This window comes from Rhagoletis zephyria, unplaced genomic scaffold (assembly GCF_001687245.7).
Source record: "Rhagoletis zephyria isolate East Lansing unplaced genomic scaffold, Rhagoletis_zephyria_1.1 Rzeph_scaffold_00330, whole genome shotgun sequence".
In the NCBI taxonomy this organism is placed as follows: Eukaryota; Metazoa; Arthropoda; class Insecta; order Diptera; family Tephritidae; genus Rhagoletis; species Rhagoletis zephyria.
In genome coordinates, this window is record NW_016157414.1 from 186,227 (window position 1) to 200,234 (window position 14,008).

The following is a 14,008-nucleotide window of genomic DNA, read 5'->3' on the forward strand; positions in this document are numbered from 1 at the left end:
CAAACAGCTGTTTACAATTCTGTCAACCATTCACAATAGTACAAATTTTTATCGATCAAGTTACACAATAGCAAAATAAAAGATGATCGACTCGATCGACAAATTTCTATTCTACTGCCAGTCGACACTCGCAATAGGGGCCTATACTAATGCCGATTTTGTTTCTACCGAAAAATGCAACCTTCTCTTTGCTCTCTACGCACAAACACTAAGAAGAGCGCGATGAGAAGGCAACATTATTTGTAGAAACGAAAACGCCATACGCCAATCAAGAAAATTTCGTGCACACTCGGGTTGAAACGCGAACACCCGGGTATATTGAGCTGCAAAGCACCCGAACCCAATCAAGTATGTATGAAAAGCAATCGGGTGTTGTGGCCAACATGGTCGTCTTGAGCTCAGTCGCTAACGAACAATACTTCTGCTCGTATACAGAGAATGATGCAAAACGGGTTTTGTTAGATGATCGAGTAGACACGAAAATTATNTGCATTTTTAAGTACAGGGATTAATTGTATCCCCCAACATGCAAATGCTTCTAAAATCTAGTTACTTACTTAAAGGCCAATTTAACCAACTGGGCATGCTTGGCTACATCACCACCGATTTTCGCGGAAAGCGCTAAATATTGGTTCAGCGGACCGCTGATAATATCCTGAAAACCTATTACACTCATGCTGGGTGGTGGCGGCGGCAGCAACTGCAAGGAGTCTTCGTCAGTTTTAAATGTGCTGGTGGGAACAGCTGATGGACGCGGTGACTCTTGATAGTCTTCAAGCACAGTCGGTATATTTTCGAGACTACCCTCTTTCTGTTGTGGTTGTTGGTATTGCTCTCTGTGCTGCTGACTATATTGACTAATGCTAGTACTTAAACTGCTGCTATGCCGATCGTTAATGCGATTTAGTGTGGTTTCTATCTTTCCAATGCGATCGTTTAGATTCTCCGTCTGCTGTGATAGTTGCTCTGTTAGTGATTCGACGGGTAAAGGCGGTAATTCTGTGCTCTCTAGATCGAAACTTGCTCGTTTCTTCGCTCGGACCGTATCGAATGTGCGATTCGCAATTTCTAATTCACGCGCCGACACTGAACGCTCCAAACGTTCAACCAATAGTTCCAGGCGGTTAACCAGGTGCTCAAGATTTTCAGCAACGGATGGCTTTAGATCAGGATCGCAGTCTGGGAAGAGTTAGAGAATGAATAAGTTTTTCATTAGATACAAGTTTTTGTAAATAATATATATAGTTTAATATTAAATCAATGGCACACATCACCATATATGTACATATGTACATAAAAGCACTAACCAATACAATATTTGCCAGTGGTTAATGCTTTTTAATGCATAGCAAATAATGAAAATAAATGTATAGTAATAAGGGTACGAAAATAAACCGTACATAACCATTCCCATTTGCTCACCGACCATCATATCATTTCTGCTTTTGTACAGTTTTGTACAGATGATGATGTACATATGTAGTGCATTTTTAGCAACATGTTCACTCCAATATTTGAAAACGCTTTCCATCAATTCAGATCGCACTTTTAATGTAATTTCAAATACGCAAGTTAAACACTTTACTTGAAGCTTACAAAGTGAGCTCAGCCGTTTTGTTTCTGTATTGTACCGAACTGTTAAAGTGTGTTAATGTAATAAACGAAACGTATTACATACAATATGGTTTATTTTTGTACACTGATAGTAATTTGAAAATACTCAGGCCCCTATTACGAGTTGCATTTGATTTTCGATCTTCGCTGTTTATCGAAGATCGAATGCGAAATTCGTATTATGAGCTATGCAACCGTGTCGAAATTTGCGTTGAGTGTCGAATTTTCTGTCGAACAGAATTTTGCTTTCGATGGTGTTGCGAAGTGTTAGAAAATTGTGAACAATGTATTATTTTGCATTTGTTTTCTTACTTTTTGGCAGCTAGACACTAATTTTAAGTAATTTTTATTAATTTCATGCAGTTCTAACGTCGTGAATACTAAACACAAACTCGAAAAGCTGGTTTCACTTATGAAAGCAAATTCCAATACTTAGTTGGCACGATCTCTGAGAACAAAATCGTAGAGCTGCTGCTTGAGGTGTTGATAGTTTTAAAATGTTGTAAATAGATTTGGCTCACAAAGCCTCTTTAGACGGTCGGAAATTTTTAATAAATCTAAAGACGAATTTCTTAAATATATTGTATGTCAAAATAGTATATTCGAAAGACTAAACTTAAACTCTCTTAAAAGTTTTCTACCCCTGGCCAGTTTACTAAGCTCTCATTCTCTGACGAATCGTTGAACCAAAACTCCGTTGTACTAATTTTTACCAAGTTTTTATAAACTCGCTTTCTTTTTTACTTAATTTTCACACATTTAAATACATATGTATAAACACACTATTTAGTTTGCTCTTTTTGTAAACAAAGCTTCTCAGCGGTGAAAAATGTACTTTTGTGAACAATTTAAACGAGCGAAATTCACAATAGCGCTATTCTTCATCGAATGAGCGTCATAATACCAAATAAAAATTCACAGTCGAAGATCGAATGCAAGGGCCTCAAAAATAACTGATAATATTGAAAATCGTCGTTTCATTTGAGAGTATGACTCATTGTCGCCGCCAACGGTTCTTTATATATCGCACACCGTCTTCAAAAGAGTCACAACTAAAAATAATACGTTTGTCAGAAAATGCGAAAAACTATTCTTAGCGCATGATAATCATATGAGCAAGGGCGCCTTTACCTTAGGTTTTTTAACAAATTATAACAAAAATTTGATCCAGCTTTTGCTGAAAGGTAAATAAAAGCTCTTGAGTTGTGACCCTTTTGAAGACGGTGTGCGATATGTACATATATGCATGTATATATATACAGTATCGGTCATATCTATAGCACGCCATTTCAAAGTGATATTGTGTGCCACTTATGTTTATTTATTTATTTTTAAGAATTTTCAATTAAAATTTAGTTCATTCTCAGACAAACCCCATATATACCCAAGTTTAACAATTTGTAGAAAACTTCAAAAAAGTGCAACAAAATTTCGCCTAAATTTCAAACTTTTTGCTCGGAAGTGTTAGAATTTTTTTGAGTACACAGTTTTTTAGCTCCTGCAATTTTAGTCTGATAATGCGCAAATTTCAAGTGGCTAGGAATTACCTTTAATTTTTTAGAATTTTTTTTTGTCGCATTGGCTTCCATATAATGAATAAACTCAATTTATTTGTATATGGAAGAAAACAGCAACACCTTTGGCGAAAAAATTCTAAACTAGTAATTTTTAGCAAAAAAAAAAACCGACTTCAACTCCCATATAAAAAAAATATATATATATATATATCTCATGATCCACTGATCGGATCTCAACCAGATTAGTATGGGACCACCTCTGAGACACTACCTTTCCGATGCAAAAAGAATTATCGAAATCGGTAGACGTGGTCCAAAGTTATGCGGTAACATACATANAAAAAGTTTGAAATTTATATGAAAATTTGTTGCACCTTTTTGTAGTATTCTACAAATTGTTAAACTTGGGTTTATATAGGTTTTGTTAGAGAAAGAACTATATTTTAATTGAAAATTCTTAAAAATTAATAAATAAACATAAGTGGATACTGTATATACATATATATGCATATGTATGTATATTCAGTCAGGTATATGAAATGATACATATCAGTTAATTTGAAATTTTGTGGAATAAGGCCTGTATGCTTAAAATTAAAATGAAACTACCATGAAGTATATGTAAACATCGAATTTAAAAGAAATTTATGTTTTCATCAAGGATGCATTGTAACGTTAATTTTAGCGTTTACCAAAAAAAATCAATCGTTTCTGTTGAAACGATTCAGTTTTTTATCGTTTAGGTAATTACCAAAATAATTCTATTTTGGTTTTCAACGAAAAGAATTTCAATCGTTAATGCTGGAGTTGTAGCATGCATGGTGTTAATAGTGAGCTGGCAATGGCATACAACAACAACTTTTCGTTGATTTATTTTGTTTCGATGTTAACGATTGAGCTTTGTTTCGTTAATTCAGCTCTGAAACGAAACGAAATTATTTTGATAAGTTATTTTTGCGCATCAACAAAACGAAATCGATTCATATAGTTTGTTGAGCATCTCTGGTTTTCATCAGTTAAATGTACGTTATATGCATATACAAATAAACATATGGTACAACAAGTAAACAAGTTTAAGTTCGGCCGAAGCCCAACATTGAATACCCGGCGCAAGTATTAAATATAGTTTTTTTTTACCTTTCTGAAAACTACCGTTACATGGTAAGCAGGGGTGGTTCAGCATTTCTGAAATTTACCATTATATGAAAAGCGTAATTTTAGTCCGATTTCTAAAATTTTAAACTTCTTGCTTTTGTGTGTCAAGTACAATAATTATACCGAGTTTGGTACAAATTGATAAAACTGTTGCCGAGATACACTTTTGAATGAATAAGCTACAAAAGTTACTAAAATATCGCAGTTTTTGTATTTATGAAAACGACCGTTATATGGGAGGTAGGCGTGGTTATTTGCCGGTTTTGCCCATCAACACCATCGGTCCTACGCTCAAAGGAAGTACACCTACCAAGTTTCGTTAAGATATATTCATAATAGGGGGGATGAATTCATACGATGCTCGATAAACGCTTGCGTTCTGTTATTCTCCATTGCGAATCGATGTTACCTTATGAGATCCGATAGTTAGCGTAGCTGATTTGTGCTGGTTCACAGTAAAAAGTATGCAACTAAGTTCCAATTCGGCTTATAACCGAGGTTGCGCATATTTGACATTTCTATCAATTATAGTTTAGAAATAAGAGACTGATGCTTTGGCTTGATGCATTTCTGAACGCATCCAATCTGAACACGATATCGTCCAGACGATTGTAGTCATACGTGATTCATGCCCTGTTTTCTATAAATTCAAATATTTTCGTCCGAGCGACGATAACATTCTTGTTCTTATTTTCTAATTTGCAGCAGTGTCCAGCGTTTTCGCTTCCCTTAGATTCAAGAAAAATTTATCATTTGTTTCCTGACTATTTATATGTTAAATTTTCCTTCGTTTTGCATGATTTTTTCTACAATTCCTGTCAAACGAACGCAAAAACAAAAAATTAAGTTTCATGAACTATGTGGTAGTTTAAATCTACACTGCCGTCTCTTATGATCTCGTGAACTAAAGGAACATAAAGAATTTTTCTTTCCGACTGCGTGACACCTGAAACATAACGAAATTTGATCTCTCTTTTTAAAAAAATCATCGTAAACAAGCTCGTAATTGGATATTTTCTCGAAGAAAAACCGGATTAAAAATCGTTTACGATAGCCGTTTACGACTCTTTTTCGAGCACTTTTTCGCTTTAAATTGTGCATCGCCTACGAACAGTCGTAAACGGATCGAAAAAGCATTCGTATGCGAATATTTTTACGTCCGTTTTTTAATTGTAAACGAGTCTCGTAAACGATTAATTTACGTTAAAAAAGCGTTTTTCTACACTGCTTTATCTACTGTTTTTGAATGCTAAAAATAAAGGCAATTAATTAATTCAAATTATTGTAGTTCTTTTATTGAATGGAATTATAATTAATAAATATTTATAGTGCCGGATCAAAGTATTGGCACAGAGAATTTTTCGCAATGNTTAATTGAGAAGCCATATTATCAATAAAACATTAAGTTCAATAACTGCAAAGACCTAATAAACTAGCAAATTAAAAAAATAAATAACTATAAACTTACGAGATAGGGGAATTAAACGTTTAAATCCTTTAGTGTTACTCCGCGCAGCCTGTGAAAGAATTGCAAAACTCGTTAAATTAATTTGTATTTTTGAATTACATATGTAGTAGCTACTTACAAGAAGTTTAATTATAAAAGAAAGTGGTAGATCGTCCTTGGTGTTTGCACCAGTCTGCCAATAAATCACATACTTAATAATTTTCTTAAATTGAATATTTAACAAACTACTTATAAAATATTGTGATTGAAGAAAAATTGTCAACAAAACTAAAATTTTTTCTTGTGCTGACAAATTACTACAAGCCTCTTTCTATTATATTTTTTTGTTTTATCGTTTACGAGCTTTTCTCTAACTGTTTGGCGATACGAGAATCCCTCGTAAAACATAATGTTCGTAAAATGTACGTTTTCTTGCTGGCTGGGTTATTTGAGCGCCGCTGTGGTGTAGTGGTAAACAGTGCGCGCTTCCACTCCACAACGCCTGGGTTCAAACTCTGGTCAAAGCAACATCGCAAAAAATATACAGACATGTTCTGCAAATCGTACGATTTCAAATCGGTGCGATTTGCAAAGTAGTTTTGTATATTTGTAATCAAATTATTAAATGTTTCAAATGGAAACTGCCAGAAATACCTCATTTACATTATATCTATCGATTTTTCCCTCTTTGTTATAAATCCTCCGAAATAGATTTTGTAAATCGCACCGATTTGAAATCGTACCATTTGCAGAACATGCCTGATAGAAAAAGGTTTTTTCTTAACAGCGGTCGTCCCTCGGCAGGCAATGGCAAACCTCCGAGTGTATTTCTGCCATGAAAAACAGCTTCTCATAAAAATACAATCGTCGATCGGAGTCGGCGTAAAACTGTAGGTCCCCCCGCTTTGTGCGACAACATTAAGGCGCATGCCACAAATCGGAGGCGAAGCTCGGCCAAACACTAACATATGTGTAAGCGCCAATCTATTATTATTATTATTATTTGAGCGTATAGTGGGAAACATTTTTTTGGGTGTAAACAATTTGTTGGCAAACATATGCTCGCTCACGATTGTCATTGTGCCATGATTATGTTTCCATTTTTGTAAAGTTGCTAAAATATTTACGATTGCTATTAATTTAGCTTCGATATTTTTTTTAAGATTTACAGATTTGGTGTCTTCAAAAAAAAAAAACCACCAAAAAATGCACCAAACTCAAAAATTTTCGCGTTTTGAATAAAGAAAAGCACTAAATTTAGTGCGAAAGCACCAAGTTGGCAACAGTGCTTGTAAGCGTTTATCGTCTATCGTATAAAAATTAAAAATAGGGGGGTTAATTTTAACTCGAGTTATCGTGTGCACAGACGGACGGACAGACAGTCATCGCTTAATCGATTTATTATTTTATTCTGAGAATTTATGTATACAAAAATAAAGAGCGTAAAAACGCGAGAGATCTGTCAGTTGCCGCTAGTTTTTTGGGATAAGATACGCTTTCCAGTAAAAAACTAGTAATAATTATCTGTAAAGAAACAAAGCTAATGCTTGCTGTCAAATTTTTCACTAGCCCTGTCGGATAAACCATTTTTATTCACCTCATAGCTGTCAAAAATCAACTATCCAGAGCAGTGTCCAGATTTGGCGATATTTGCGCCTAAAAATTTAGGAAATCGCTATGCGCGATTTTTGGCGATTTTTTCCCTTCAAATAAATTTGTTCCAATTATAAAAATATACAAAACTTAGTTTTCCACGATAATTTTACAGAAGAGGCTAATGACGCGTGATAAACTGGACGTAACAAGCATATTAAAATACTGTCAAAAATTTTTAATCACCCTAATCGAAGAACTTTTGAAACGATTACCTAGTCAATTAAATACTTTTAAAAAAGCTTTGATTTTGTCACCAGAAAAGTGTTTGAATCACAAGAGTGCGAGTTTCAGGGAGCTGCCAATTCACTATTTGAATTTGAAGGAAAGATAAGCAGCGGAAACTGAATATTTATAGCTTTCAACTTTCCCATGGAATAACTTTTTTCAGAACGGCATTCCATCCGACTCTGAAGAGTTGTGGATAATTGCTTACGGAGTGAAAACCGCAACAGGCAATAAAATGTTTGGAAATATAAGTAAAGTAGCCATGTTATTCTTATCCTTGCCGCACTCAAATGTTTTTGTTGAGCGGGTTTTTTTAACAAAAACGAAGATTCGAAATAGGACGAGGTTGGAAAGCCTTAATTCAATAGTTCGAAGGCTAATAGTTTCTGCTGCAAAACGTTTCCAATATCAAACAGTATGTTATCAAGGTTCAATATATGACAACAACACAAATGTAAATGATTCAGACACATAGGTAATTTGAAGAAATTGTGGTTTTTATTTTATCTTTTGGCGCCGAACGCTTAAAAGCGGATTGTGCGATTAATCAATTAGTGTGAGTTATAATAAATTTAATAATTGCGCAGTCCTATTGGAAAATGTGTTAATAAAAATATTTTTAAAAAGTATGCGTATTTTTAGAGAAAATTGTTAGTACATCAGTATTATTTATTATTACGCTGAAGGTATTATATTCGTTTTTTTTAACTATATTATAACAAGATCTCATTTTTAAAATAAAAAATTTTTTAAGTCGATTTCATTAACTTTATTTAAAAAAAAATTGGCGATTTTTTCCAGAAATGGCGTTTTTTTTAAAACAATCTGGACACCCTGATCCAGAGTACTTTTCTATCAATTGGCACCGACCGTGAGCGGTCAAAAATATACTATTGCGAACAACCTAAACGAGCGAAATTCACAATAGAGCTATTATTCATCGAATGAGCGTCACAATCAGTGCACGGACTTTACCACTTTATTGGTAGATCTACCAACTTTTTAGCTGTTTTTTATTTTCTTCCATTTCTACCAACAAAGGCTAAAAATCGACCAATATTTTCCCGAAAGAAAGCAAAGAGATTTAAATGAACACAAAGTATACATACATATTTTATCATGGAACACACCTAAAATAACTGTAAGGAGTTAACTTTGGCCATAACTACGGTGACCATCCGTCCTGTATTATACGGGATAGTCATCTTTTTTGACCCATTGTCCTGGTAATTTATTCATTTTATACGGGACGCCAAATGTTCTGTATTTCTTTTAATGTCCTGTATTTGTCCCGTATTCGGTCTTTCGACGCCTTAACAGCTCATTTAAATGGCATGCCTATGAACGAGTTTTAAGTGATGTTGGTATATGATCGAAATTTGCTCCATAAACAATTATTATTTTCTAATCTGAATGCCTGTGATTCGTATTAAGGAATATATACAGTGACCAAAATAGAAATTAGGACTTGGTATTTTATTAAGTTTTGGTTATTTTTCCTTAGTTTATTTAATGTTTATTATTGTTTTTATGAAAGTAAAGCTCTTTTCCTAACAAAAGCCATATAATAGCAAATTTCAAACTTTGTGCAAAAAACTATAAAAATGAATTCTGCAATGTTTCACCAAAATTTCAAACTTTTTAATTAGAAACTTAGAAAAAAATTTGGTTAGCAGTTTTGTAACTCATTAAAATTGAGTATAATAAAGCGCGAGTGGAAAGTGCTGCTCATTTGCTTCTGTTTCTAACAAACGGTCGAACATACTTACTTTGTATGAAAAATTGCGTCAACAAAAAAAAAAAAATGCCAAAAATTAATGGTACGCCCTAGCGACTTAAAATAGCACTTTATTATACTATAATTTAACGATTTCTTTTTAACAAATTCTACGGGGTAAAAATATCGAGAAAATTATCCTATAAATTTGTGATGTTACTAAAAGGATACTTTTTCAGAGCTAATACATCTAGAATCATTAAAGTAGGCTTCAACATCTGTAAACTGTTGTGGAAAAAATTTGCAAAAATATTTTTTGTCCCGTATTCGGCTCTCATAAATATGGTCACCGTAACCATAACCAACTGTTTATGGAAATAGTTTTCGTTTGCAATACCTTTTTTGTGGGAGACTGCCAAAGGAATGGTGTGCAAACTTAAATCATTTCAAAACTAATCAAAAAATTTTGAAGTGCGGAGTAATTGTTTGTTTTATTGTAAAACAGGGCCAGAATCAAGACATCCGGGATCGAATCATATTCGAATCGGAATTTTCTTCACAGCTTTTGGTAGCGAATTCGCTTTTTCAGTTCAAAATGTATTTGAGAGAAAACAGCTGTCATTTTGTTTCATTCGATTCGAATCGTGTTTCATTCGACCACGGATGCCATGATTTGGGCCCACTTTGATGTACTACATATTTATACCTTTTTTGTTGAATGTTTTATTGTTTTATAAAGAAATACAATTTATTCCAAGGCGAATTCATATAATAAGGTGACAGCAAAAGTTCAAAAGCAAAAACTCCACTAACAAATTTTAGCCATAATGACAATAATAATTACAACAAATACATCATTTTGACATTAAAAATCCCCAAGGCGAAAATTCAGTTGCTTTGGTAACACCATCTTACCTGAATTAGCTTTCATTTATCCTAAATGAGTAAAAACTATATAATAATGTTTCTTTAAAAAAAAATCTACCAACTTCTACCAATTTTTGTATGTAAAATCTACCAATATTAATTTTTCCTGAGTCCGTGCACTGGTCACAATACCAAATGAAAATTCGTTCGATCAGCACTTTCGACAACAGTAGAAGATCGAATGCAACTCATAATAGGGGCCAAATGAGTAAAGTTTAATAATGCAATGCACAATATACATACATATATGTACATATTGGATATTGTATTGTATATTTAAATATTTGTATTCTATATTACTTAACGTGCACAAAGCTTTGATGACGATATAATTTATGTGTGCATATGTACTTGTACGTGTGTACATATGAATGATACACTAGCATTTACATACATATGGGTGTTTCCATGATGTCGGACGTGGAATTCTTACGACCTTAAGCGAAGATCACACGATTTGTACATTTGTACAGATTTGTACATTTTGGCAGTCACAGAGTGGAGTTGTTTACAAAATTTGTGTTCAGCTCAATGAAAGAAATTCCGAACAACACCACTCTGTACCTGCCAAAATGTAAAAATCTGTGCGAATGTGCAAATCGTGTGATCCCTGCTTTAGAGTTAATAAATCATACGAAATCATACGAAAACGGTAGTCACTTATAAAAAAAATTGCCGTCGTATAGCTTTCATAACGTCCTTTGAATGACAAAAAAATAAGTGCGCCTGGAACACTGGTGTCGGGAAAATCGATGAAAAGGAGGTCATAACGGACGTGACAAAAACAGAAGTGGTTTCAGAGTACCTACATGTAAAAATAGGCAAAACTTTGCGATGGTCAAATTACGGACCATTACAACCAATTCATACGAAATTTTAAGTTATAAAGTCGTTTGAGCCCACTTACATATTTGCATTTTCGGTTTACATTTTCATGGAAACACCCACATGTATGTATGTAGTAACTACTATACCATGCACATATGTATGTATATATGTACATATACATACAGTATTGGCCAATACAATAGCACCCCCATTTCAAAGTGATATTGTTTGCCACTCATGTTTATTTATTTATTTTTAAGAATTTTCAATTAAAATGCAGTTCATTCTCTCACAAAAATCATATAAACTCAAGTTTAAAACTTTCTAAAAGGCCGCAAAAAATGCAAAAAATGTTCACCCAAATTTCAAACTTTTTTCTCAGAAGCGGTAGAATTTTTTTGAATACACAGTTTTATAGCCCATTCAATGTTAGTCCAATAATGTGCAAGTTTCAAGTGGCTAAAGATTACCGTTGATTTTTTAGAATTTTTTTCGCCGAGGATGTTGCGGGTTTCTGCCATATAAAAATAAATTGTGTTTAGTCATTATATGGAAGCAAATGAGACAAAAAAAATCTAAAAAATCAACGGTAATCTTTAGCGACTTGAAACTTGACCATTATTGGACTAAAATTGCATGCGCTATAAAACTGTGTACTCAAAAAAAATTCTAGAGCTTCTGGGAAAAAAGTTTGAAATTTAAGTGAAAGTGTGTTGCACTTTTTTGCGGTCTTTTAAAAAGTTTAAAACATGGGTTTGTATGGGTTTTGTTAGAGAATGAACTGTATTTTAATTGAAAATTCTTAAAAACAAATAATTAAACATAAGTGGCAAACAATATCGCTTTGAAAGGGGGGTGCTATAGATATGTCCAATACTGTATACTACATTATATGGCCCATATACATATACATATGTATTTACATACATACGCATGAAGACTCGTCCGCGCCAGCATTGAAATTTGCTTCGTTTGCGAGTAACAACAACAGCCAAACTTTTTTTTAGCAGATTGGCACATCTCTTTATGAAAATAGAGATTCGCAAAAGCTAAGGCCGATTATTTTTGGATATTATCATTTTTACTGAAAGCTAACAGTAAAAAATAAAACAGAAAAGGAGAAATGTCTATAATCATTATTTTCCAAAAATCCCCCTTTAAAACGCTAATTTAAATCTGACTCCTTATAATATTTTCGTATTTTACCTGGATTATTGCAGGTTTTCGTCTCATGGATGATGAGGGTGCGACCACAGCATTCGCTTAGCGTTTGACCCATTAAGAACAAACAACCATTCAATCCTGCTTTGGACTTTGCGCCCTCTCCACACTAACTAACTACTTATAACATCACTGAGGAAAACCAAAAAAGATCTTATATTTATGTTATCAACCGCACTAGAACATGTACATATGTATACATACATATAAACATATGAATGTTTATGTATGTATGTATGTATATAAATTGATTCTATTATATTCTCAGAAGAAACAAATCGGCGAAAAACTGTGTGTAAGGTTTTTCTACTTTAACACCAACGACACTGCGCGACAATATGGACGGAACAATACGCGTAACGGATATAGTTGTGGTCGTTGTAGCGGTGGCGGTTGTGGTAACAGACGTGATCGTAGCCAGCGGCGATAGCAACTGATTCATTCTGAGTTTCGTGCTTGTTCTCGGCTACTTTATTTTGTTAGCTGTTTTCGTTCATTATAAAATATCAACTCACCGAGTAAATAGAATTAATATTGAACAGCAAAAGGCAAAGAATAGCAAAACGAAGAACGCGCCATACTCCCAACCCGAATGAATCAACCGACATACTCAGTAAAACTAACGCTTTTATTTTATAGACATCTCAAAACTCTCCCCTGCATACCAAATTTCCGTCCTTAACTTCTTAATCACTTAAGACTCCATAATTTATTGCTGCTGCCTGGAAATTCGCATACAGAAAATTGAATACAACAAAACTGAAAGCTTCGATGATTGATAAAGCGTTAAAAGCGATAAGGTAAAATAGAAAAGTTAGCCCTAAAATTAATATACACATTCACCCGTATGTACGGTATCGGTCATATCAATAGCACTCCGTTTCAAGGTGATATTGTTGGTAATTTACAGTCAGTCAATAAAGTTTAGGTACAGCGAATTTTTTACAATACGGGCAACTATTTTTTAAATATTTCAATTTTCGCTAATTTTTTATAAAAATATGCTTAATTCTAGAACAAAACCCCCAAAAATCAAAGTACCAAACCTTGTGAAAAATTCAAGAAAATTCTGCAAAATTTTATTCAAATATTGCACTTTTTATTTACGCTCTCTAGAAAAAAGTTGAGTATGCAGTTTTTTAGCCCATTCAATTTCAGTATAGTAAAGTGCAAGTATGAGGAAGCTAGGACTTACCATTGATTTTTGGGAATTTTTTTTGTTGATGGTGTGGCACATTTTTTCCATATAAAAAAATTATCAAACATTATTTTATATGGAGAAAATGAGCGACACCTTCAACAAAAAAATTGCTAAAAATTAATGGTAAGTCCTAGCTACCTCAAACCTGCACTTTGTTATACTAAAATAAACTAAAATTGAATGGGCTAAAAAACTGCATATTCAACTTTTTTCTAGAGAGCGTAAATAAAAAGTCCAATATTTGAATGAAATTTTGCAGAATTTTCTTTAATTTTGCACAAGGTTTGGAACTCTGATTTTTGGCTTTTTTGTTGTAGAATTAACTATATTTTAATAAAAAACAAGTAAGAAAGTCTAAGTTCGGGCGGAGCCGAACATTAAATACCCGGCGCAAGTATTAAATATGTTTTTTCACCTTTCCGAAACNTTTTTTGTTGTAGAATTAACTATATTTTAATAAAAAACAAGTAAGAAAGTCTAAGTTCGGGCGGAGCCGAACA

At 33.5% G+C, this 14,008-nt stretch overlaps 1 protein-coding gene across 6 annotated transcripts in view; it reads right to left on the reverse strand.

The window, feature by feature from the left end:
• Positions 1-14,008, reverse strand: part of capt (adenylyl cyclase-associated protein 1) — a 94,607-nt gene that overhangs the window by 8,633 nt on the left and 71,966 nt on the right. For 4 of the 6 annotated variants that reach the window (XM_017610672.1, XM_017610677.1, XM_017610676.1 and 1 more), the window contains exon 2: positions 558-1,179. In XM_017610672.1, the coding sequence (XP_017466161.1) occupies positions 558-1,179 (622 nt within the window). Of the gene's footprint in view, positions 1-557; positions 1,180-5,754; positions 5,804-5,872; positions 5,927-12,292; positions 12,732-14,008 lie in introns of those variants that run through there. The other 2 variants (XM_017610674.1, XM_017610675.1) reach the window with 2 other exon arrangements.